The following is a 25,725-nucleotide window of genomic DNA, read 5'->3' as shown; positions in this document are numbered from 1 at the left end:
TTTGATCCCTGTATGGGCCATTCACTTAAGATTTGGACCTGGAAGGGACCCACAAGAATCATCAACTCTGAATATTTTGTGAAATCTGTGAATTAGAGGCTTTTACTGCTCTAACTCCCATAATTTGCAATTGCTGCTTAGTCTTAAGAAGCAACATCAGATTAGAAGAGAAAAATGCTTCTTAAAACCTCTCAAAATATCCTTCTGTAACAAATTATTAAACCTTGTATAAATTATTAAAGCAATGTAATCCTGAGCATTATGTTTAAGGGAAGACTAGGACGGTGAAGAGTATAATATTTAATGTCTTTTTAAACATATAAAGCTACCCTGATCTTGGGTTGCACAATTTCTTTTTTAATTCCCACAGCCTTTGGCAAAAATTTCTAGCTGTACAGGCTTGCTCTGTCATTAAAGGGATGTTTTAATATCAGAATTCATTAAGTCCCGTATGCTTTGCACTAGAAAATAAGCAATGAAAGTTTCTGAAAGACGCAGTTTAATTGAAAACTGACGAAAGGAACAGTATTTTTAAACTATTTTGTTGTATTTTTCAGTAACTGAAAGTAGGGTTTATTGAAAAGTTGATAAAGTTAGCCATGTAAAGTCAAGGGTGTAAACTCCAGGTCCAACAAAGAACATCAGTTTTGTTCTTGCATTTATAGTATCACCTGGTACAAATTTGGATAGGCACTGAGCAAAGACAAACTGAATTCTAATGTACAGATGTGTGCAAAGTGTCTACAACAAGGAAGAATTTACTCTCTGGACTAATATTGCATTCACATCTCTCTTCTGTAAAAACATTAGCCCTAGAGGAGAGTGATTCAGGGCAGGAGGAGATGGTCAGCACTTTCCACACCCAAGTTCTAAAGCCCTGACCTGATGCTGAAGGCCAGGAAAGCTCGTGGTTGCAGATCCCCTCAGCAGCTGCAGCTCAACGGGCACCTGCAAACCATTGGCAGTGTTGGTTTGCACTGGGTGTCAGAAGAGTGAGCATGTGAAACGTGATGTCCTAGCTGCAAAAGCTTAACTCCATTGTAAGCTGTAGCCTTTTACATCAGGTACCTCTTAGCTGTGAATGCAACTCTGAATATTTGTACTCTGCCTTTGTCTTGCACATACAGACAAGTCACTGAATGATTAATGATCTGCTTCATCACTGGGCCTGCATAGTTCCCAGCAATTAAACAATAAAAATGACTCTCCCTTCCTTCCTGTACTACAAAAGATTGCTTAACTGGTCTGTAGGACTTGTGAGAGCTTTTTGTTCAAATATGTATCTGTCACATGCGTGAGCTTATACGCAAGAGAGAGAATGTGTTGCATATTCGTGAAAACTATGAGAAAAAGTAAACTGAAGAAATAAGGTTCAGATTTAATTTTGAAGAGAGTAAGGTCTGTGTTCATTCTTTGGTGGGAGGGAGATCAGTAGGTCAAGATAAACCCAAGAAGGTTTATCTGCTTCTCATGAGCCTCCCTCCAGTGACCATCCGTCATTGTGTTGTGGCAGGAATGAACATGGTATTATTCAGGTCACGTGTATGGAAGAGCAGCCAAAAATTGCAGTTGGGCTTTCCACTGGAGCTGTCCCCACTGTCAGCATTCAGATCTTGAAGCAGAATCAGGGAAGGCAGATGCTGTACAGCCTTTGTGTGCAGCACGGAAGTGCTGGTATTAAGTAGATGGTCTGCATGGAGTTCTTTTAGTGTGAGCTGGAGCATTCCCAGCATTTGATGGGTGCAGTGAGGAGCAAGGGAAGGTGGAAGCTCAGAGAAACAAGGGTTCCCATGGCTGGATCTGTGTTCAGTATGATGGAGCACTAACTTCTAGTAGATCACAAACAGATAGCTCTTCAAATGCATGGGTTTCTTCACTGATGCAGGTTTAGGATATTATGTATGCAAAACCCAGTACATGTGTATAATTCTTACTCCATTTTTTCTTCCTCTTTAAATTTATCAGAGAATTTTTACAATGCAACACAGAAGACGTTTAATCATTTAAAATGTAGCTGTTTTGAGTTACCTACTGACAAAAAAATCATATTTATTCTTAAAATAGAGTTTTATGAATATTTACTCTGGTGTTTCTTTTTTTGTAACAAAAGATCTTTATGTTGAGACAATGATGAGAAATGCAAGCATAAATGATGCTTTCAAAAAAGTTTTTTATAATTCATTGTCCAGATTTTTAATGAAAGCATAATGCAGCTTTTAATAAAGCATGTACTACCTGTGAGTGCTATGATACAGAATGACATGGGCAGAAACATTTTTCTGATTCTTTTCTGTACTGTTCTCATGTCAGAGAAATTGAATTTTGAAATGAAAATTTGATTTTTCATCCAAAATTTTATAGTGCATATTTTGGAAGACACATATGCTCCTCACAAAAATAGATTTTTTGAAATAATGTAAAAGTAGATAAAGATATTCAACTTGGGGAAGAGCTTTTTTTCATTAAAGGCAGTTAACTTCAGTATTTGGACCTCTTCTCTCAGTATCCAATGAATTTTTGTTTTCCACACCATTTAAAACCAATCAAAATTATTTCAGACCGGAATATGAGACATGTATCCATATTGACTAACATATTCTGAGGGTACCTCCTCTTATTTCAGCAGAACCATATGTGGACTAAAATGCTGTGTGCTTTGACCAAGGTTATTTGATGTAGCTTTTATAAAGCAACATCAAGTCATCCATCACCATATTGATATAGTATTTGCTCCAATTATGTTGATACAGAAGTTGCTTCACATAATAGAACACACCAAAGCAAAACTCAGTTTTGGTAATGCCAAAAATTCCCTCAGAAATTCCAGGTTTTGAAGACAATATTTTCCAGTTTGTCTCCTACTTTAGGGTTTCTGTTATCTCCTTGTTCATTTAATCCATCATCCATAGATCTATATTTTTCCAGTGTCATTAGCCTAACCTTTTCCTGGTTTATTTTATGATTATAGGGTTTTAATTACCATTCTCTGAAGGATAATACATTTTAAATTTATTCAGTTGTCATGTTTAATGTTATAGTCTGACACTCTGTATAACAGCACCCAGGTAGGAGAGGTCCAAGTCTCTGACCTGTGTGGTCAGTGCTGGAGGTGAGACAGGGAGCCACACACCGGTTCTGTCTCCCTTTTTTATAGAGAAGGCTGTCAAAAGATGTGTCATGCAGGAAGTGGATATTTTTCCAGTAGAAACAGAGCTAGTGTTTTAGGTGTGACATCCAAAGGCAGGAATGACTGGGTCGTTAATGCTTGTTTTGTGCCCAAGTTTTAAAAGTCAAGCTCTTTGCGGGGTTACGCATCCCTGAGGTTTTCGGTACCAGTCATCTTTTGCAAATGCAGACAGGGTCAAGAGACATCAGCACTCACCATGGTTATATTAATAGATTTTGTTGAAAATTTTTCTTGGGGTTGTTTTTTTGCAGGTGGCCTTCCCACCCCATGTGTTTACTCTGCATTTGGAAACTTGTATGTTTTCAGGTCCAGCCATGTCTCATGAAGATGTTTCCAAACAGAGAGTGACTGGAGGAGTGTCATGGTAAAGCTTAGACAGCTCATGTGTCAGGAATTATTGGCAGAGAAGCGTTTACATCCAAGTCATAACAGTGCTTCCACCCTGTGATTATGGAGGGTGTGGTGTGATGCAGCAGAGCTGTGCTTCAGCCATAGGTACTTGGAAATGTGGAAGCTAAGAACAGGGAAAAAAAGAATGCTATGCAAACCTTTTCATTGCTTCAATTCTGACATTAAAAATTGAGGTCATGGTCAGGATTGTATTAGGAAAAATAATAATAACAATAACAAGAAAAAATAATAAAGTATAGTGATGCTGTTTCATGGCAGTATGCAAAAAAACCCTAAAAGTACAGTCTTGAAGAATTTCTTGTTGCACTGGGTGTTCTTTATAGAGCAGAGATGAACTGGGAATGGACAATTTTGGCATTTTCTCGGTGCAAGGCCTCAGGACATAAAGGTGCCTCTTCTGGATGAGTAAAACACTTGTAAGTTTTGGGACATTACTGAAACCTCCAAGGAGTGGGGAGAATGCATTACAGACGTTTGGCCAGATTTTTTCTCCATCCTCCTTAGATATACTTCCAAATAGACAAAGCTCAGAATTCTGATGAAAGTTCTTGTTGAACCCAGACCAAGAGACACACACTCAGGATATACAGACCATGTTTCCTTCCAACAGGTTTTGCAGCAATAGTTTAAAATCAAATAGATAAGTAATTCCAGATGCTCTGTTTGTGTGTGGCAGCTGTCTTTGTGCTATGCTGAGCAGTTGTTGATGCTGTAGTACAGCACTGTGTTATTTAAGTGTCATATTTGGAATATAACTTAAAACCATACCTCATTTGGAGAGTTGAACCCCTGTGTATCAATGCTACTTCAACTAATTTTTCTTCTTTCTTCTCAGTTCCTGCAGAACCTTTGTTGTGCAAGTTTGCCGATGGAGGACAGAAGAAGAGGCAGAATCAGAATAAATACATACAGAATGGAAGAGCATGGCACAGAGAAGGCGAGGTGAGACTTGTAAGTCCTCCCTTCAAGCTTTAGTGTGGGTGTGCAATAATGAATACTCAGGAAAATGATAGGCATTGAGACTTCTTGGCTTGGGTCTCTGGCATATTAAAAATGTGCAAGCAACTTTTACCTGACAGTTTGTGTCGCTATAAAAAAAATACTTAACTGTGTCTTTCTTCTGAGGAGAAAAGGCAAAATGTGAAACGCTGAGTCCTATCTCATTAAAGCAAACAATAAAATCTCCTTCAACTTGCTTATAATATAAACCTCAGCTTTTTAAATATAAAACTTCAGCTTTCTCATATTATTAAACTACCAGAAACATAACTGTGCTTCCATGCAGTAAATAATCCTTTGATCTATGCAACACTAAAATGCACATCACTTTCACAAGATTAAAATAGTATACCAGTGCCATGCAGCATTATTATTTTTAGTCAACAGTTGTTTTAATCTTTAATGTTCAAGATAATAGTTTTATAGACTTACTGTGGCTAGCAAGCCTAGACACCTCATTTATATTACACAGGAAAATTCAAATGTGCCTTCTGAAAAACTGCACTCCCCATGCAATCTTATAGGTCATATATTGTAGGCAACACCCTAACATAATCATCTGCATGCCCTGAATCTCAAACACACATGTACTTTTAGCCAGGTGTTTAATACATTGCATTTTGTTTCTCATAATGGGAACGTGGAAACTTGTATTCACAAACAATATTGCTGATTCTCTTCACTGTATAATTACTTCTGTCAATTAACCTTTCCCTAAGTTTTCATAATAAATTATTTCAATACAAATTTTCAGTTAAAAATGAGACAACTAAAGAAAGAATAAGAGAAATAATTTACAATTTAAATTAATTTTGTCAACTCTTTCTTTTCCACTTTTTTTTTTTTAAAGGCTGGAATGACACTCACATATGATCCAACTACAGCTGCTTTACAAAATGGGTATGTTGAGTAATGGCACACTAAGAAAAAAAAAAGTTTGCATTATGAAAGATGCCCAGAACTAGCATTTAATAAATATTTCTGCGTTTTCTAGATTTTATCCATCACCCTACAGTATTACAGCAAACAGAATGATCACTCAGACATCTATTACGCCATATATTGCTTCTCCAGTTTCTACATACCAGGTTTGTATTTAGAGCTTGGTAGCTGAAATGGTTAATTGGAGCTTATGTTTATTTATCAATTGTTACATCTGGTATTATGAGGTCTCCAATAATGCTGCATTTGAATGAAGTGGCCTCCTTGTGCTGTACAGCATCAAAGTGACAGCCCGAAAACCTGAGTGTGTGTTTCAGGAAGCACAGTGATTTAATGAGACCCTGGTGTCTTGCAAAACCAAGTCTCCAACTTGTGCTGGTGGCTGAGGGATTTGTAGTTGCTTCTGCATTTCATGGGAGATTTTTCATTTTCTCTCAAATTCTTTTAATGTCACTAGTATATATGAAGTAATTATTCTTTATGTAAAACCTTATTGGTTTAATTAAATTCATTTTTAAAGATGTTTTTCCATGCATTTTGAGCTTTTCTCTGCATTTTTCTCAGAAAACCCAACAATAATATCTTATGTAGTTGTACTAAGAAGGGTACAGAAACATTCTTGACAATAGAGAAGGAAATTTGAAAAAAGTACAGAGTTCAAATTAGTTTAGGATTCAAATTCAGTGTTTTTGTATTAGGAGTAAAGCATTTAATAGCCTAGGACAGTATTTCTAAACCAAAGGCTACTTTATTTTGAATAATAAATTAAAACATAAATTGTGGTTATTTTTGGTCCAAAGCTTTCTGAAGAGGGATTTTGATAGGTGCCATTTTGAGTCCTCACAAGGGATATTGCTATACAATTCAACACAATGGGAAATTATATGGAACATTTTTAGTACTTTGATATAGATCTCTTAGGAGTCCTCCATTTTAGGGCATCATACATTTCAGTTTACAACCAACTTACTTTAAATACAACTGTGGCAGTCTCAGATGTGTGCTCTATAATTACTACTTGAGACATGCCAATTATGGCAGTGTATGCTAAATGATGAGATTTTTTGGCATTTTACTGTTTAACACATAGATGGAGTAAACAGCAGTGATTCAGGTCATAAATAACCCAAACTAATTTAATTTAGAAAATTCTTACCTCTGTGTGTCAGGGGAAGAAGAGGCTGTTTGCTTTCTAGTGAGAGAGACATGCTGAGCTTTCTGATGAGCTCTGTGTGTGAATGAGTATGGAAGGGTGTGTAAAGGGGAGAAGAAGGCTGACAGAGGCACTGTGGGCCATTTCATCAGCTGGCTTCTGCAGAAATTTCCATGTAGCCTTCAATTCCAAGTGAGGAGGATGAGGAAGAATTGTCTAATATTAGTCTGGAGATCTAATGCCGTCTTGCAAGAGCAAAGTATTGTGTAGGAGTTAAAACAGTGTTCTCTGGTGTGAAGGGCAGCTGGATTATTTTTATATTAATTTCTGAGGTAACTTATGCAACACAGTGTTTGCTCTCGGCAGACAGTGCTAGACTGTATTTTTCAGTATACTGACTCATTCTGCTTGGTACTGCATTACCTCAGAAATTACAGTAAGTTCTTACCCAGGAAAATATTTCAGTAAAATTAACTGCTATTCTTTATTAAAATATAAATTATTTATCAATATACAGCTCTCTAATATTCAGAATCCAAGTAAAAATTGGAAGTTGGCATGGAAACATACTACTTAGCAATATAGTATTATTTTTTAGGCTTATTGAGATAGGCAGACCACAATCCATTATGTTTCCAGAAATGTAGTTACCAGTATTTCAATATACATGGCATGGAGTTTAAATTATTGTGGATGGAGTTATTAATATCATTATGCTTGAAGTGACACAGTAATTGGAATTGAAAATTAAATTGAAGTATTCTGTATTGGGGAGGAAGGAGGTTCTTGGCCAGAAGAGGTTCATAATTTGAGTATTAGTCACATCTTCATTACAGATCCCTTATTACTGAAACCTGCAGATTTCTGTTTTCTACACAACAGGACATATCACACAAGCAAAGATTTTGTTGGTGTTTTTTTTTTTTTTTTTTTTTTTTTTTCCTTTGAGGCATGGTATAACCTGCTCCTGGATTTATTCTTATTCAGGTAAACACATTTAGTAAAGCTTTGGCTAGTGTTTTTTTCTGCAACCCCTGTATACCCAAATGACTGCACTGAGCCAGTTACTATCATAGAGTGAGATTAGCCAAAGCTTTAGTCAGGCTGTACCGGTATTTTTGCCATTAAGATTTTGCCTGAGGAAAGGGAGTGTTCCAGTCTTTTCCATTCCATTTTTGAACTCCTGTTTGCTCTTTTCCTAACTGAAAAAGAAAAAAAAAAAAAAAAAACAACCAAAGACCCAACTCTGGTTTGAAACTAAGTACCAAAAAGAGGCAAAAAATATTTCCATCTTCCACAAAATACCCCACCTGGATTTTTTTTCAAGGCTGTGTGTTTACCTGTCCTGTTCACAGGACTCTGGGAATGATGGTAGAGACATTTAAAAGGCTTTAAAAGTCCAGCAGCAGTGGTGAGGCTGCTCTGTGTGTGGTGCAGGTCAGATTCCTGCCCCTCCTGACACACCTACAGCAGGTGGGGAGGAAACATTTTTTTCCTTACCTTGAGTATTTCTTGCAGCACACTTTTTCAAAGAGCTGTTACAACCAGCTCTTTTTAACCAGGATAATAATATAACCTGTTACTTTCCATATTTGTATTTCACTTTGTCATGCAAAGTTAGGCATTCTACTGCAATTGAAGTATTTGGGCGGGTCACCCATTTTGGAGAGAAAATGTGCTTGTTGCAAGAGCAGGGACTCTCATCAGAACCTCCTCCTCTTCCTGTGCTTTGGTAGTACCACACCACAATGTCTCAGAGATCGGTGCACCTAAATCATCTTTTTCCCGGAACACGATTACCACAGAATTCCTGATTATTTTTTTTTCAGTTGTGAAATACAATAATTTATTTTAGTCAGATCACACTAGAAGGCAAATGGTGCTATACTTTCTGAGATCCCAATTACTTTTCCACAGAGGAATTTCTGAGACGGAGGGAGCTTCCTTTTTCAATGTAGCAGAAATCTGGCGTTCATCTATTTGACCCCTTTCACTGTACTTGATAATTTCTGAAACCTGCACTAAAACTATTGTCTTCTCTTCTGAAAGGTGTATGTGGTATACGGTCTCCAAATCTTGTCTCTGATTTACAGGTTACAATTAATACATTTTTCATAGAAATCAATGTTGTTCCACAGAGGGACTAATTTGGTTAAAAAGTCAATAAATGAGGGAGGGGGCATGTTAACATGATTTAAGTTATCACTATATCTAAGTTGGAGTAATGTGTAAAATGAAAAATAAAATGCCAATTTCATTTTAGGTTCAGAGTCCTTCTTGGATGCAGCCCCAACCATATATAATGCAGCACCCAGTAAGTTTTTATGTTTCTCCATTGTTGTGTGTATCTATTATATAAACACTTTACATACTTTAAACCACAGGAAGTATGTCAATTCCTGCCCAGTTACTTCTATGGATCAAAATGAAAAGTGAAACAAAGACAATAACCTGAACTGGGGCCTCATTTTATTTGGACAAAAAAGAAAGCTACCTTCAGAGTATTGATGTGATGAGGACCATTAGAGAAAACTTCCAAGAGGAAACTTAGTGGTGGTTTTTTGTGGTTTTGTTTTTGTTTTATTTTGTTTTACTTTAAATGGAAAGCACTTCGCAAATGCTAAATGCTCTGCATACAGACTACCTTTCAGGAGCTGAAATTGGAGACCCAGTGTTTTAGAATAGGTCTGCAATAGTTCAGACTGGATAATTTGTGAAAGACAGATGGATGTAGTGATATGAATGACATTATGGGCACTCACTTGAGAAAACCTGCATAGCTTGTTCTGGCTTCACCACTCATGAGTAATGCTGGTCTCCCTACACTTTTGGCTGTGGCATCTGTACCAGACTGTCAGGCATTCTGATCTCTACTCTCCCGTGATATTTTGCTTCTTGTCTATGTCATTTGCCAATTAAGTACCATTACATCTGAGACTTACTGGGTTTCTTGAGATGAGCTTTACTAATAATAACAGGCACTTTAATACATGCACTCCCGTAGTTAACAAACAGGTCTGTTTCCAGATGCAGAAAGGATATTGTCTTGACTTTAATTAACCTCTCCATGCAGATTATAGAATGTAAATCTTCTTGGCAGAACATTTTCTTCTTGGGCATGCAGAGAAGGTGGTGTTGAACCAGAACACCCTCTCACACACTTAATTGTTGTTGTATTTGTGGTTTTTGATGTTAAATACACACACACAGAGTAGGTTTTAACTTCCTTCTCTAGCAACACAGATTTTCATAAAATAACATCCTGCAAATAATGCTGTGAAAGACAAGATATGTTATAATGGTGTATTAGTTTAGGTGTATTAGTTTCACAGGTACAGAAGATGAAATTTCACAGCTGAAAATAAAGACCTAGATTCTAGACTGAAGTTTGGTTTTGGCCCGTGCAAAGACAGGTGCTGTCTTGCTCATTTGCTTTTCAGAGAAGCCTGCAGTCTACAGACAGGAAATTCTTTCAGTGTTTGATGTGCCTGTGACTCATTTCATCTACACTGATCACATGGTTGTTTTTTCCAAGTATATTCTATACTTCTTTTTTTTCTTTTTTATCATTTTAAGGACTAGTTATTGATTCAAAATACTTGCTTTCAGTACACTGCAATTATTTCTGCTTGTTTTGAGCCTCCACTAATTTTTATCAACACCTTGTGCAAGCATAAGTCATACAAAGTATTTGGAAATGTGTTTTTGTGGAACATGTTTGGTAAAAGGAAATTTCTTGATAATCTTCCATTTCAGTTGACTCTGAAAACCTATGTGCTGTCCATATTTAGCAATCTAAAGTGTTTAGAAGTTTAGAGTATAATTTTATGAACCTAAAAAATGGTACAGAAGCAATAGAAGTGTCATCAAGAGCAGCTGGTATTTAGACAAAGAATCAGCGTTGCTAAGTCACTCTTCTGAAATGTGTATGCTAATGAAAGCAGCCACTAAGTAGGGCAGCTGTCTCATGTGTGAACATCGTGTGTGATGGGTAGCAAAACAAATGTTCCTTCTCCAAAGCCGCCATTCCTAAAGATGAGATAAAAGTTTCTTCCTGAAGCATGAAATTCCAAAGCTTAAGATAAGTGAATCTGTACCAGGTAACGTGCAAATTTTTGCTTTCAAGTCAGCATCTGGTTAAACTCATATTTTACAAAGCATTTTCAGCAGGTCTCTCAAGTGTATTGCACATCAGTTGAATGTCCAATGGGCAGTAAAAGCAGGACTTCCACCTTGAGCATCTAAAGATGCTCAAGTAAAATATTCAGAATGCCCCAGACTTGCTTTTCGAGTCATGCCTGGGATTAAGGAGAGTTCTTGTGGTGCATCTCCTCAGAAGGACAGTCCATTCTTTGACTCTCAAATCAAAAATTAAATCTGAGTGCTGCAACCATTTCTTTGTTTCTCTGTTTTAACAGGGTGCTGTTCTGACTCCCTCCATGGACCACACCATGTCACTACAGCCTGCATCAATGATAAGCCCTCTGACACAGCAGATGAGTCATCTTTCATTAGGCAGTACTGGAACAGTATGTAGCAATTTGATACAAAATAGAACTTACCCAAGTAGAAAATACTGCATGTAGATCACAGTATCCCTGTGCAGCTTGCATGTGGGAAAAAATAATCCTATAAGTCATCTTTTGTCCAGGAAATTACTAGGAACTATTTCCATTTTTAGATTATATTCAGCACCTTTTATTCAGTCTACTAACTGATCAGAAATTGGAAATGAGTAAATAAAAATAGACCAAAGCAAATGAAAGCCATCCAGGAGGTAACTTCAGAGTTGCATCCAAGAGATTAAAAAGTTAGTTTTACTCTTTATATTCCTTTCTGCAGCTCTAATCTCTTGAAGTGTGGAACAGAAGTTAAATCAGAAGAGATTCAGACTTACTTCTAAACTGCAAGACCCTTCTTTTTAGACCAAGTGGAGTTAAAAAAGAAAATATGATGACTGGGGTTAACAGAGAAGCAAAAGTCCTTTACATAATCTTTGAAGTCTAAATTTAAATTTTCTCAAAATAGATAAATGACTTTTCTGGAAAGCCTATTGATTTCAGACACAAAAGTATTTCTCTTATCTATATTGCTTTAGGGAAACAGTCAATATCTATTAAGCAATACCATGACAGGTATTTTGAATACTTTTATATTGGGCTTTCACTCAATGTAATGGTCTCTGTCTTTCTAGTACATGCCAGCCACAACAGCTATGCAAGGAGCCTACATCCCCCAGTACACACATGTCCAGACAGCAGCGGTTCCTGTTGAGGTCAGTATATTTTATAAAAGACCAGAGATAAGAAATAAGAATACAATTTTTTTTTTCCTAGGAAAATTAGTGCTCAAAGGCAAATATTGTAACTGTGAATGTACTGTGAATGCCACATATATTAAAACTATAAAATGTCATTATTCTCACCTAATATAGTCAGTATTACAAGAAAGAATTACCTGATACTTATGGCAGTACATACTCAGAGCAATCTGCTCTCTGAGCATAGCTCAGGCAAACCCTGTGTTTTGTCAAACATAACTCCAATAGTAACAAGCCAGGGAATGTATTGTAGTTTTGATCTTTCACTTAGTTTACCTGTGTACAAAATTATCTGCCAGCAGACCTTGATTGTAGCTTTTTGCAAAGAATCCTGATTTGACCTTGGTATCTCAGGATACTCTGCATGTTTGTCTAATAAATCTCTCCATCAAAGAGGAATTTATTACTTTTATTGGAGAGCATAACATAAGTAAGCTAAATAATTAATATACTACTTTGGCTTACCTCATAGCCTTTCATAGGTCAGTACTACTTTAACAGAGGAGCTAGACAAGGCATGCTGCAGCTCATGTATTCAGAATGAGTGCCAGACAGTCTCTTCAGAGCCTGTAAGAAAAGAAAAAAAAAACAAACATTTCATTTCAAAGTCTGTTTATCCAGAAACTCCAGAATTTGTTTGATTCATTTTGGTACATCTGCCCATGTGGATCAGAGAAGTTCTTTTGGTAATTACCTGATTGCTCTGTCTGCCAGAGCACTCTCAGCTGAATTAATTGCCTGGTTTCTGGGGAGCCTGGTGCAAAGTCCCATCTACAATTCTTTGTGTTACCTAGTGCCAACCCCATCACAGTACTCATAGTGTTTGTGTGGTAAGTAGACCTCATTCTTCTCCCTCCCCTTCAAAAGGAGAGGGACAGAATGCTCTTTTACATCTACAGATAGAAAATATTCTAGCAGTTATTTGCTCTCTCTATTTATATCTATAATGTCAAAAGTTTGAGAGGTTTTTTTTTGCATTATCATCAAAGCATCTGAGGAAGTACAAGATCATTTAATTTCTCTGTCTGCTGAAATATTAATCAAGATAAAGTTAGCACCTCAGATTTGGAATACCTCACTTGAGAAATGTGATGGATATTTCAGATTTGAAGACTTAATTGCATGAGTCAAGTGGAAATACAGATTGCAGGTAATGCTGCTTGCTTTTGTCTCTCATGGCTTGCCTTCCTTTTTATTTGCAGGAAGCCAGTGGTCAGCAGCAGGTTACAGTAGAGACATCCAGTGACCATTCTCCATATACGTATCAGCAAAATAAGTAACTGTGAGGTAGGGGCTCATCCTGTCTCATGCAAGATGTGAATTCAAAGATGCTTTATTTTATAATTTACAGTACTCTGTATTGAACTTTTTTTTAATGTCATATACTATCTGGGGACAGTGAAGCCGATTTGAACTTGGCCAGTGTCAAAAGCCAGGGAAGGAAACATGGGATCCAGAAATGAATTCATGAATTCTGAGTAATATTGTTTTAATGATTTCTCTATACCATGACTGGATTATGTTGGATTTTAATTTGTTGATTTTAGCAGTGTGCTGTCTACAGAACAGCAATGGATTAATGCAAAAATACAAGAATCAAAATGCTAAAGGGAATTGTACTGATAGACATATCATGCCTAGTTTAGTGGTACATGTAAGATTAGAAGCAGCTTGGTGGCTGACTTACAGACCACAGGCAGGGAGGCAGTCTGGTAGAAATCCTTGCTGACCTTTTCTCCTGAAGACTTCCCTGCTCATCCTTTTTTTCAAGAAAAAAAAAGCAGTTTGGTCCAGAGTTTTGTCAATTTGTTTTTAATCCATGTCCTCATTTGGCTCTAATTCCAGAGTTTTACTTTCCTCCTTCAGGTTTCCACTTGTTCTGCTTGCATGGCCTTTTTTACTTGCAAATCATTAGCTTTACCTGAACTTACTTCATACAAAATTGTTTTGCTTTCTGTACATTTCCGTCCTAAAAATGTTACTTGCACTAACTGTTCCCTTGTTCCCTTTTCCATGATCCATGTTTTAAAGTTCTGGAATTTAGTTCTTCCTTAACTTTTTCTTTTTTTTTTTTTTTTTTGAGTGCTTTGTAAGCCAGATAACTTGTCTATGTAATTTTTTACATCACATTTTCTAAAATCTCACACTGAAAAATTCCATTCATCTGCAATAATGTGCTGGAGGCCATTTTAGAAGGGTTTTCCTACAGCCCTTGTGGCATTTAAATCAAAACCAATTATGTGCTACCATTGTGTGATATCTCTCCAAAATGTATTGATCCAACAAAACACACATTTTGGTATTAGCTTTGATCCTGCAGGTCGGCTGTGCTGTTTGACAACAGTGCTCTCATCCCCACTATTGGCATAACAGCTTCTTATTATGGGAAGATAGAGACAAACCAATGGGGAAACTTGGCAAATTCAACAGACGGCAGAGCCTGCGTAGCACAGCATATGACCTGTGTTATTCCTGTAGTTGGGCCAAATGCTGGCATCTAGAGGAAGCCCACATCCTTGATTTGCTTCCAGGGCAGGCAGCAAGCAAAGCCACAGGCTCTTCTCCTTATCCATCTCCTCGTGTTAAAATCATGACTCCTGCACGTTTCCTGTGCCAAGGCTGTTGCCTGGTGTTAACCGCTTTTCAAGGAATTATTTGTTTTGCCTTAAGTCTTCCCTGTGGGCATGTAAAACCTCCTTACCAATAGAGATCTGGGTAGCCAGTGAAGCGAAGTGTAATCCTGCATGTCACATCCGCATCCTGCCTCTCTCTCCCAGCCTGTCAGTATCTCTCCCCATAGACTGAGGCCAGGCAGGAGGAACAGCCTTAAGTCTTCTGAAGGGATGAGTTGTTGTTGCCATCTGAGGCACGTTTTGTATTGGTGACTCTGTGTAGAATTCCAAGCTCTGTGTTTGCTGTAAGCCAGTTCTCCACTTATTTTATTCTTCAGAGAGGCACTGTTACCTGTATTTATATGCAGTGGGAGCAGTGAAATCTGTGTCAGCAGAGGCTGTAGCAGTGGGCACGTGGGGAAGGTTAATATTACCCAGCTGATTTCAGCCTCAGAGCATGGCATTTGGTATTTCTGTCCCTGGAACATGCTGGTACTTGTCTTGGTTCAGACAGGTGAAGGGGAGGGAATCGACAGTTATTTTGTGCCCTAAATACAGGGAACACTGCAGTCTCTTGATTGTTGTGGCTTTGTCACTGTTGTCAAGCTGAAACTTCTTTCTAAATGCACAATGCAGCACTTTTGGGAATGTCTAATTTAAAGTCAGTACACATATTCCCACAATTTGAGGGGTAAATTACAACTAGTACATTTGCATGAGTGGATGCAGTCAATCAGAAATACAGTGTTTTTCCTCTGGCAGCTACATTTAATAACTTTATAACTTCTTTTCAAAATGTTGCTCTTATGTGAAAAATAGTCAAAGGGACTTGAAAAAAAAAATTGTTTTATATGCACCTACAAATGTACAAGCCTTAAAATACCAAACTTTGCCTTGCTTTGAAAAATGATAAAAATTGTCTAAGCTGTTTTGTCATTAGCTGGGTACTTTTTTAAGCCCATGTGGCAATATAAGCCAGTACATTAAGAAGTCTGCCTTCAAATTTGATGAGCCCTGGCTTGCTGTTCAGTATTACCATCAGGGAGGCACAGTAGCTCTGTCTGAGCTGTCGTACATAGCCTTGTTGAGGCTGCACCAAAAGAAAGTTATTGTTCCTGTCCAGAGCCTTGGAGATGGCACAGGAGTAGCACACTCAACCACTTCTGGTCGATTAAAAGGAACAACAACAAAACAACAAAGAAAGGAAGAGCTTTGAGTGCAGCCTCACAGCTCCCCAGTGGGAGCTCTGTGTGCTGAGCAGTCCTTAGGGAGAGGGGGAGATGCAGCACGGGCTCTGTCCTGGTGGAGAGCCTTGTTCTGGGAAGGGCCAAGCACCTGCAGTGCTGCCTGTGTTACTCCCCAGGTTTATACCCAGATTCTTTAGTCTTCTCACAGCTGTCTAAAATAGGAAATTAGTTAGTTTTGTGGACAGCTACGTTAGAAAAAAGGTGTGTAATTGTAACTCTGCTCTAGCTCTGACCTTTCTGTGTTACAGATGTCCAGTGTTGACCTGGCCTGGAGAAGGGTGCAAAGGCTGAAACAATCATGGATTTTACTGATCAATTGTGCTTTAGGAATTATTGACAGTTTTGCACAGGTTCTTGAAAATGTTATTTATAATGAAATCAACTAAAACTATTTTTGCTATAAGTTCTATAAGGTGCATAAGAAAAACCTTAAATTCATCTAGTAGCTGTTCCCATGAACAGGTTTATTTTAGTAAAAAAAAAGTTTTTATCAAGTGTTATGACGCAAAAAAAAAAAAAAACCTTCAAATTTCTGGGTATGCACAGATGACCACGAAGACTTATTCACGTGCATGACAGAATTTGTGTTTTGGTTTATTTTTATTTTGTTTGTTTCTTTTTATCTTTTTTTTTTTTTGTATGAAATGGATTTTCTGAAGTTTAAAATAGTAAAACATCTAAGATGATGTTCTGTGCTTGCAGTGTGTGAGTGTTGCTTTAGTGCAGTGTTGCAGTTATAGTGTCTGGTCTCTTAGCTTTCTGTTTTTCTTTTAATGTAGTGTGAAGTGTCTTATCCTTTTCTATAAATTCCAATTTGCCTTAAATCTTTCAATGCTGTAGCTGTTTCAGTAAGTAGTCCAAACTAATGGTGTAGAATGCTTTGACCAAATGAGCTGGTCTATTATGCCTTGTAAAACAGCAGCATAGGGCTTTTAAAGTTAGTCAATAAAAATTGCTGAAAATTTGGCTTTTTTAATGTGTAGTAAGTGTTTTTAATGATTTTTTCACATAATATGTAAGGTAGTGAAATGCAAGAGGGGAAAAAATGTTTTGTGTGAAACACATTTTCTGACTGGGGAAATTTTACTAGTATAAATTGTTTGTAAGGCCATATGCCAATAGTTCCCTCTGGTAGTTTGAATGATTTAGGAACTCTGCTGTATGATGCAATGTAAAATCTTTTTTTGCCTTTTTTCAGAAACTAACTTGATGTTCTAGTTTTAGCATAGGTAGAGTAGGGAGTTTGGGGTGGAGATATCACCGAATGTTTTTGTCCTTCCTTTATACTAATGATAGTGCTTTAGGATGAGGATTGTGCTGAGAGGTAGCAAACAGAAAAGTTGCTATTACAGCAAAATGGCAAAAGCTAAAGGACTCGTTTTCAAACATATGCTGAGATTTAAGTAGAAGCATAATTGATTGGGTACTAGCTCTCTATAGTAGGTAAATAAAAATAAAAAGACTTGGCACTTTTAAAAGGTAACTTTACCAAAGAACAAAGAGCCAGTAACCAATAATTCTGATATGTCTCAGCATTGCGTCTTCTGTACTCTTTATTTTTGCCGGACCAGTTTGCGGTTAAGAGAATGTGCCTTTTTTGTACATTTGCATTTAGGTTTTATAATTTTAATTGATGTATGGACACAAAAGCATGAAGGAAGACTTGGATCCAAGCAGTGCCACACTTTACATCATCACTACAAGTGTTAAGTGTAAAGAAAACCAATTTTGAAACTATGAAATTCCTGATTCATAAATACACAGTTATTTGTACTTCACATATTAGATAATTCACTGCTACTAAAGCTTTTTATTACAATTGCATATGTTTTAAATTGAATGATAAATTAAGTTGTCTTCCAAAACTGTGTACTTCTCTGGTCAGCTGTATATGATCAGTTATCTACCTCAAAGTTTATTTCCTTTTGTATTGGGACAGGTTGCTGGCCCTCCCTGTTTCCACAGACCAAATCATCCTAGCTCAGGAGCTAGGGCTAAGCAGTTGTTTCTTTCAAGTATTTTTTAGTTTTTAAATTTTGTGTGAGTATTGGAATATAGATGTCGGTGACATTTCATAGTTTCAAAAGTAAATTGCTGCTCTGAGAAGTGTAGATTCTAGTGAAATGCATAGTCATAAGAGATGTGTTTTTGTTTTTTCTTTTTTTAAAAAGTTGTGGTATTATTGGTTCTATGCTCCCTGGAATATTACTGCTTTGTAAAAGTCCAGACTTCCTGCAGCACCTTGCCTGTATTTGGTAACTTTCCAAACCTGGATCTCTCACTACTTGCTATTTTTGCATTAATTAAAAACTGCAGTATGATAGCTGTGTTAGAGGGAGGGAAGAGCTGCTGCCAGAAATGTCTGAACTAAGTGCCATACTCATTGTCTGGGTAAGATTTGGGAAATTTAACCTCTGTACATAAAGAAATAATCAGTTACTTAAACATCACATAGTAGACAGCCATTAAATTATAAAAAATTAATTTATGAAGAAAGACCTTTTGTACAGATTGAAAAAAAAAAAAAGATTTTCATAGAGATATCTATATGATCAAGAGAGTTAATTTTTTATTTTTGTTTTACTAGTGCCACAAACTTGCCAGTGGTAACTTATTTGTCCGGTTCAAGATAACTCTGTAGTTTTGTTTCCTAGGACTTGTTGTTAAACGCCAAAAGACATTTTTGAACTGTAAATTTGATTAGATTGTTAGCTTTTTCTGTTTTATTTCTTTGAAAACTTTTGAATAAAAAAGATCCAAAAAAACGAAAATGCATCGTCTTTTTCCTTCAGACCTTCCTTTATTGGGGGAAAACCTAAACAGGTTATGGTAAAACTTCTGTGCTTATTTTGAAATGTTAGGAATTGCTTTCTGCTTGACAGCCTGGGATTTTTTCTCCCCTGTCTTTTGTCAAAACCAAATTTTAACTCTTTCACACCATGCTACAAAGTCACTAATTCTTTCAAACAAAACAGGAAAAGATATATGAAAAATATATGATGAGATGTCTGACTTGGATGCAAGAACTCCATTCTGCTGTGTGTCAGCCCACACAGAGAGTTGTGTGTAACCAGGCTTGTGTGCTGTGGCTGTAAATGCCATTTTCCTGAGGTAAGGTTGGAAGTGGAGAGTCACTTTGGTAGCTTATGGCACAGGATCACTGCCTTCAAATGCTTTTGTCTTCCCACGTGTGCTGGCATTGGCTGCAATACCCAGTTCTGGAGAGCCAAGGTGACACTTCAGTGGGATTCAAAGAGATCTCCAGTGCTGGCCTTCCAGCTGCCATCTTTAAGCCCTGCATTTCTTTAAAGGTAAAATCTCTGATTTTATTATCCTTTTGGCAGGATCAGTACTGCTGGTGGTGTGTATCTGGTAGAGGACTGCTCTGACCAAAGTAAGTCTTGGGAAGGCAAGAGAGGAAGAGTCAAACTACTGTGTGTGCTCAGCCAAATGCTTTACCAACTTCATGGTCTTGACATGGCTTTGGATTGATGTGTGTGGCAGCAGAGGGGCTCTGGCCTAGCCTTGGGCACCTCAGGGGGCCCCCAGTGGCACAGAGCAGGGCTGGGTCATCCAGAGGGCTCCTGCTCCTTGCTATGGGAGCTCGATGGGCAAAGGGGAGGCTCGCTAACCCCAGACTGTGCTGCTCTGGAGAGTCTTCTCCAGCCTTGGAGACAGTTCTTCCCTGGCTCACCTGGCTTGAGGGATCCCAAGGGCTCTCCCAGCACCATGGCAGGCCAGGCAGCCTGCTGGGGATGACAGGTGGGGATGACAGGCTCATGCTGCTCGCAGCTTGAGCTTTCAGTCATGCAGTACTCATGCAAGATATTGAGAATAAATGTGTTTCCAGTGGAGCTGGCAAAGCAACTCACCTGGGGAATGGGAAACTTGATTTGCAGTTGCTTATGCAATCAAGACGTCCTCAACAATTATACCACTAATTGACCCAGGGGAATGGCCTGAAGTTGTGTCAAGGGAGGTTTAGTTTGGATACTAGAAACAGGTTCTTCACCCAGAGCGTGGCTGGACACTGGAACAGGCTCCCTAGGAAGTGGCCGCAGCACCAAGCCTGACAGAGTTCAGGAAGCGTTGGACAATGCTCTCAGGCACATGGTGTCAGTGTTGGGAATGGTGCTGTGCAGGGTGGAGAGCTGGACTCGATGATCCATGTGGGTCCCTTCAAAATCAGCATATTCTGTGATTAATGGAGAGAAAAAAACATCACGCTGTGCTACTAAACACTCAATTCCTGTTACTGAAAAAAATACCATTTAGCCATTTGGGGGGTCATTTAAATATTGGCCCAGTATGTTGCCTGTCCCAAATGCAACACATGAGAAGGAGAATACAGAAAAGTTTAAAAGGGTTTTGTTAGATTATTCATGTTCATCACCATACTGAATTAATCTCAGATTAATAGGCATTCTTTTTAAATTAGGTATGAATACCCCTCATACAAAAGCTGTATGTAAATAGACTCAGAATAATACAGGCTGGAAATGTTTTTTGCTCTCTCTCTATTTGCTTTTCTAATTATTCCTATGATAAACTTAGCTTTCTCAGTATATTTGATAAGACTGAATGCTTTTTTCAGGTTAGTATTTTTTGCCTGATCTAATAAGGTTGTGTGTATCATTCCTGTCAGGCAATATGCGGTAATACAATGTCTTTATGTAATATACTTTTATTGTATATAATAAAAGTCATTACCAACTAGTTTGTTCAACATGGACTCCATCTTCTTGCATACAACCTGTTTTTAACCCTACTTGCAAACCTGCTGTTAATAATGTTTTTTACCTGTTAACAAATATGGGTAAGTATCAGATTCATGTGGGATGATTGTGTACCAATATAAAGGTTTTGTGCAAGATCTTGCACCAACCGTGTTGTTTTTTGGTTGTTAGTGATTACAAAATAGCCTTTCTTTCGGCACTGAACATAATTTTTTATCTTTCTCCATTTTCTAAGTCAGCTACTCTGGACAGGTGCAAGACAAGTGCAAGCAATGCATTAACCAGCAGTATAACCAAGTACTGTTGAGCAACTGAGCCTTGCTAATGACTGCATATATTGGGCTGGAACAGAGTAAGTCAAAGTACTCTAAAGTACTTTGCTGGTACTGTGTGTTACCTTTTCAGGGGAAAAAATTAGTAAGTGCTTCTTTAATTTATGCCATGGTACCTCCACCATACCAGACAAAATCATGACTGACTAAAACTGTGCCGCCTAATCTTCCTCAGAAACATCATATCAGAAATGCATTTTATGTGCCAGAATATTTGTATGGCTTTGTACTCCTACTCCTCCTGAGCGCACTTCACTGCACTTGTTCCTTTTGCTGTAGTCAACCACTCCAAAAATTTCTGTCAGCTTCCACATGTGTTGGAATAAGATAATCTGTCCTGTCCAGCAGTGCCTTCTTGTGAAAGCCAGTGTGTTGTTTGGTGGCTTTTAAGACGCGTTACCTTCCAGACGCTTGCCACACTGACGTACTCTTTCAACTGTGAAAGATCATCTGTATCCTTCCCCCGCCAACAAATTCTGGCATTGATTAACCCAAACAAATCTGAGGCTTTTGGCTTTCTGACTCAGTCCATTAATACTCTCCAGAATAGGGGTTAGGATATACAAAACCTATTCTGTTTGGCAACTTTTCTTTCAGTGACTAAGAAAAGCCAAGCTGATGTCAGAACAGCAAAGATTTACTGTGCAGTGATCAGAGGGAGGGTGTAAAAGCCTGCATGTGGAATGAGTCAGTCTTTCCTTTTCAGGACAGCCCTAACCACATCTACCATCTGAGAAATCTGTGCAGCCCACTTCTGTAGTAAAGAAGAAATCATATCACAGGAAAATACTACTGGGGTGTTTTTCCATGTCCAAGAAGAAAGGCCAGCTTCTCCACAGGCAAGCCTTAACTGTTTAAGTTGTCTTGCCTTTTTCAACACTATCCCCTCATGCAGTATCCACATCAGTGGTGTTCTGAATTCTGTTGTGTTATGTTGGTCTCCCTTCAGCTGAATAAACTGACCTCTTTTGACAGCTTCACTGCAATACAAAGGGATTTTTGGAGAACTGAAGGAATGAAGGTATGTGGCACCCTAAAGACATCACGCGTGCACACCGCAGGTGTTTGGGTCAGCCTGCTCAGGCAGCTTTCTAAGTGGGGTCATTGTTTCATAGCCCTGCGTGCAAGTGTTAGCAAGGGGAATAATATTTGTAAAATGGTTTCTGCACGTGCACTCTGGTGATTTTGAAGAAGTCATCTGCAGTAGTTGTTTTCCCAAGTATTTTAACCACCTGAAATTCACACACAGGGATGATGGTTTTAAGCAATGTCTGTGAAGCACTTAAGGGTAATGGAATAAAGCAATGATTAAACAAGCCCAAGAGAAAATTTATTAGTAAATTTTGTTTTGGTAAATAGTTTTAGCTTTTTCCAAGTACAAATAGAAAATTACCTTTCATTTGTGTGCTTCAGCCTTTTCCCACTTGGAAATACTTTCATACCAATGAGAAAACACTGCTAATTTTTTTTTCCTTCCGGTGACTGTTAAAAAACCAAAAAATGTATTTACAGGCATTTGTTACCAGCTTGTTTTTGCATCAATTTGTTCTGGTATCTTTAGCCAGTCTTGAAGATAATCTGTAAGCAGAATATACATAACTAGGCATGTGAAGCAGTTATTTATTGACCAGCCCACAGAAAAGAAAGAATTTCACAGCCATTCGGCTAAGTATGACTCTACTCACCCAGCAAGGTACCAGCAGTGGCTTTGCTGGGCAGGCAGACATTGGGCAGGAGCGGAAAGGTCAGTCCCTGTAGCTGCAAGGAGCAGACTCTCAACATTGCCACATTTCTGTCTTCTGCCAAGCTCCATCAGGGCCTTGGCATGGGTGCCTTGCCCCAATAAACTGACGGACCTAATGCTTCCTGACTTGCCTTGCTGTTTGCTTCCTATAGATTTTATACACTTTTGACATTGCTGCTTTCCCTCCTAAACCCTCGAGCTCCCAGCAGTTCTGTCCCACTAGCTCTACCTCTGTCTATAATTTTACCTTTCTTATCTCTCCAGATTTTCTCACAACTTTTTTTCCACACTCTGATCAGCTGGGCTGATCAGAGTTGGGCCCTCATGTGCAGGGAGCTGTAGAGAGGGAAGGGAGGCACAGGACAGGGGCTGCAGTAAGGGCTGACATACTCCAGGTCTTTCTTGAGTCAGGAAAACATTCAAATGCAGTTGGAAGAAAGGGTTTTCAAAAAGCTCCAAGTATTGCTGTCTTTGCCAGAACAGAATGAAAACTAGATTTCAAACAGCTCTAAGAGGCCAGTACAGCTCAGTGGAATGAAATGCTCCAGAAGTTAGCAGCTGCATGGACCGTCAGTTCCTGACCTCCTTCAGCCCTGCTCTGCTCACTTTCCATACTTCAACAAGTTCCAGCTGCCAGTAGGCAGAGGGTTCTGACGTGAGTGGGAAGGAGGGAGCTCATCAGCAGCTCACAGGCTTCACACAGCAAAAGGCCTTTTGCCATTTGTGCATTCAAGCAAGTCACTGTGCCCTGAGCTGCAGAATTTATGGAACAAAGCCAGCAGTAGGGAAGTAAGCTTGTGCACAAGAGTGGGAACGTTTGGGGTTTGTTTCTAGGTAAACTGTTCATATTTAAGACTGATCTAGCTTTGTCTTGGCTGCGGCATCTCTATAAACAGCAAGCCTTACCCTCTATTCTTGGGTGAATTTTGTACAACAGCATTGAAAATCCAGGTTTCAGTTATTAAAAAACAATTTTAAAAAATATTAGGCAGTTACAAAAATTCCTCTCCTAAAAAGTATTTTGTGGATGAAACTAGCCAGTCGTCTCTGGAAAAACAGTTCAGGACAAACCATGCCATTCCATGTATTACAGTCCACATATGCACAGCTCATCTCTTCCAAGTGAGGATTATCTGATCAGCCCTGCAGTGCGTGCTGCTGCCCTGCTTCAAGCCTGCAATGAATTTCCTAGGCAGCGTTGTACTACATCAGCAAAGCCAAGTGTTGGGGCTGCCCTTGTCTAATTGGACTCACGAGGTGAGGGAGGGCTGCAGGGCCCGGGCTCCGAGGGAGGGATGCTCTGTGCCAGCCGGACTCAGGCTCTCCCGCTGCTGCCGCCTTTGGCTGCTGGTGCTGTCGGGGGAGCAGAGAGGGCCGAGCTCTTACCCGGGAGCTTAAACAGCTCCTGGTGCAGCCACCAGAGGGCATCGGGATAAACCGGAATTATCGCAAAAGGTAACCAGCCCTTCATAGCACGCCATTATGGAGCGCCTATTTACCTGTTATTAAAAGCAAAACCTCGTTCTGCCTTTGCGCAATACAGTGCAAGTGCTCGCATTTCTTCTTTCTCACATCTCAGAAGGTGTTTTTAGTCCCCATTAAGATAACAATAGGGTTTTCGTTATTAGAGGAAAATAAAAACTAGTTTTCATTTGGTTAATGAAATGTGTAAGGATACCTTCAACACACAGAAGGCAAGGGGGAGGAGGAAAAAAAAAAGAATCTAATAGAAACCACAACGTCACCAGAAACACAAGTGCTCCATGCAAAATCAGGGAGAATTGCTAAGTAGCTTGTAAGTGACAGATGAACATAAAAGGAGAAAAACAGCAAGGGAATTCTGGAGAAGTCAGACTGCAAAGGTTCAGCCCAGACCAGAGTTAGCAATCTTCTTCCCATTGACTCAAAGCCAGTCTATTTTCACCTAATGTTGGGAGCATCTGTTTTATAACTGCTATATCTTTATAAGAGCCATGACAATTGCAAGTATATTCATTCCAAACACAGTGTAAAACAAATACCTTCTCAGGAAGTAGATAAAGCTGTGAAAGTAAATTGGTGTCTTGGGAGCTAAATGAAAAATCCGTACCACAAACCAAAATTATTCTAAGTATTTAAATGATATTGAAAAGGTAGCTCATTTTTTGCAAAATTCATTCAAGAAAACCTGTCAGTGATCACTAAAGAGGGCTTCCTACATATCAATCCAGATGACTAATACAGATGTGGCAAGTTGGCGAAGGGGCCCGCAGAAATAGATATTTTTGCTGCTTGTCTCTATCTGTACAGCTTGAATCTAATGAATAATTAACCATAACCCACAGAGGATAGTTAGTGCTGCAGATCTCAGAAGCTTTTTGCAGCATCCCTTTTGGTCAGGGAGAATGATGTTGCCAATGCATTTTGGATTATTGTGTTCCCCTCTGGTTCTGCTGGACACAGCCTTGCAATTCATCCCCAGTGCCTGAGGGCTGGCCAGTGGCTCTGACCTGCACAGTCTTGCTCTTAGATGTGGACTACAAGAAGCATTTGTTAATCTCTGCCAGGGATTTTGTCAGTCTTTAAAGTAATTAGATGATTCACTTCTGGACCAGGCCAGATTGCTGTATCAGGCACAATAAAAGACCCAAAGAGCAATCAGAACAAGTAGGAGAGTTCACAGACAGTCATGAATAAAAATACTGTAAGTCTGGAAATATAAAGTATTTCTCTGTTTTGCATACACCCTAGCTTTAGGCTAAACAGTGCACAGACACAGACTTGAATTTCTGGAAAAAGATCTGATCCAGGCATGTGTTTGCAATTTTTGAGGATTTTTTTTTTAGTGTTGAATGAGGGCTGGGGAGGAAAAGACACAATTTCCACCCCTCCCTTCCCCCTCCTCTCCCCCACCCCCCCCAATCAGTTTCAGACCTGAAAGCTTTCCTTTCCCGTGTATGGCTTCGGAATTTTTTGTTTTGTTTTGGTTTTTGGGGTTTTTAAGTTTTTTTCTTTACAGTCTCAAGTACTTGTGATTATCTTCTTTTGGCATCCAGCTCAATG

The 25,725-nt window shown here is 38.7% G+C and overlaps 1 protein-coding gene across 5 annotated transcripts in view; it reads left to right on the top strand.

Annotated features, from left to right (window-relative positions):
- Positions 1-18,642, top strand: part of RBMS1 (RNA binding motif single stranded interacting protein 1) — a 92,747-nt gene extending 74,105 nt beyond the window's left edge. For 3 of the 5 annotated variants that reach the window (XM_068195650.1, XM_068195648.1, XM_068195646.1), the window contains exons 7-14: positions 4,434-4,549; positions 5,448-5,497; positions 5,592-5,685; positions 8,956-9,006; positions 11,111-11,221; positions 11,887-11,967; positions 13,215-13,299; positions 16,120-18,642. In XM_068195650.1, the coding sequence (XP_068051751.1) occupies positions 4,434-4,549; positions 5,448-5,497; positions 5,592-5,685; positions 8,956-9,006; positions 11,111-11,221; positions 11,887-11,967; positions 13,215-13,292 (581 nt within the window). In that variant the 3' untranslated portion in view covers positions 13,293-13,299; positions 16,120-18,642. The other 2 variants (XM_068195649.1, XM_068195647.1) reach the window with 2 other exon arrangements.
- The last annotated feature ends 7,083 nt before the right edge of the window (positions 18,643-25,725 follow it).

This window comes from Anomalospiza imberbis, chromosome 7 (assembly GCF_031753505.1).
Source record: "Anomalospiza imberbis isolate Cuckoo-Finch-1a 21T00152 chromosome 7, ASM3175350v1, whole genome shotgun sequence".
Taxonomy (NCBI): domain Eukaryota; kingdom Metazoa; phylum Chordata; class Aves; order Passeriformes; family Viduidae; genus Anomalospiza; species Anomalospiza imberbis.
Note: the sequence above shows the minus strand (reverse complement) of the source record. Positions and strands in the feature narration are given on the sequence as shown.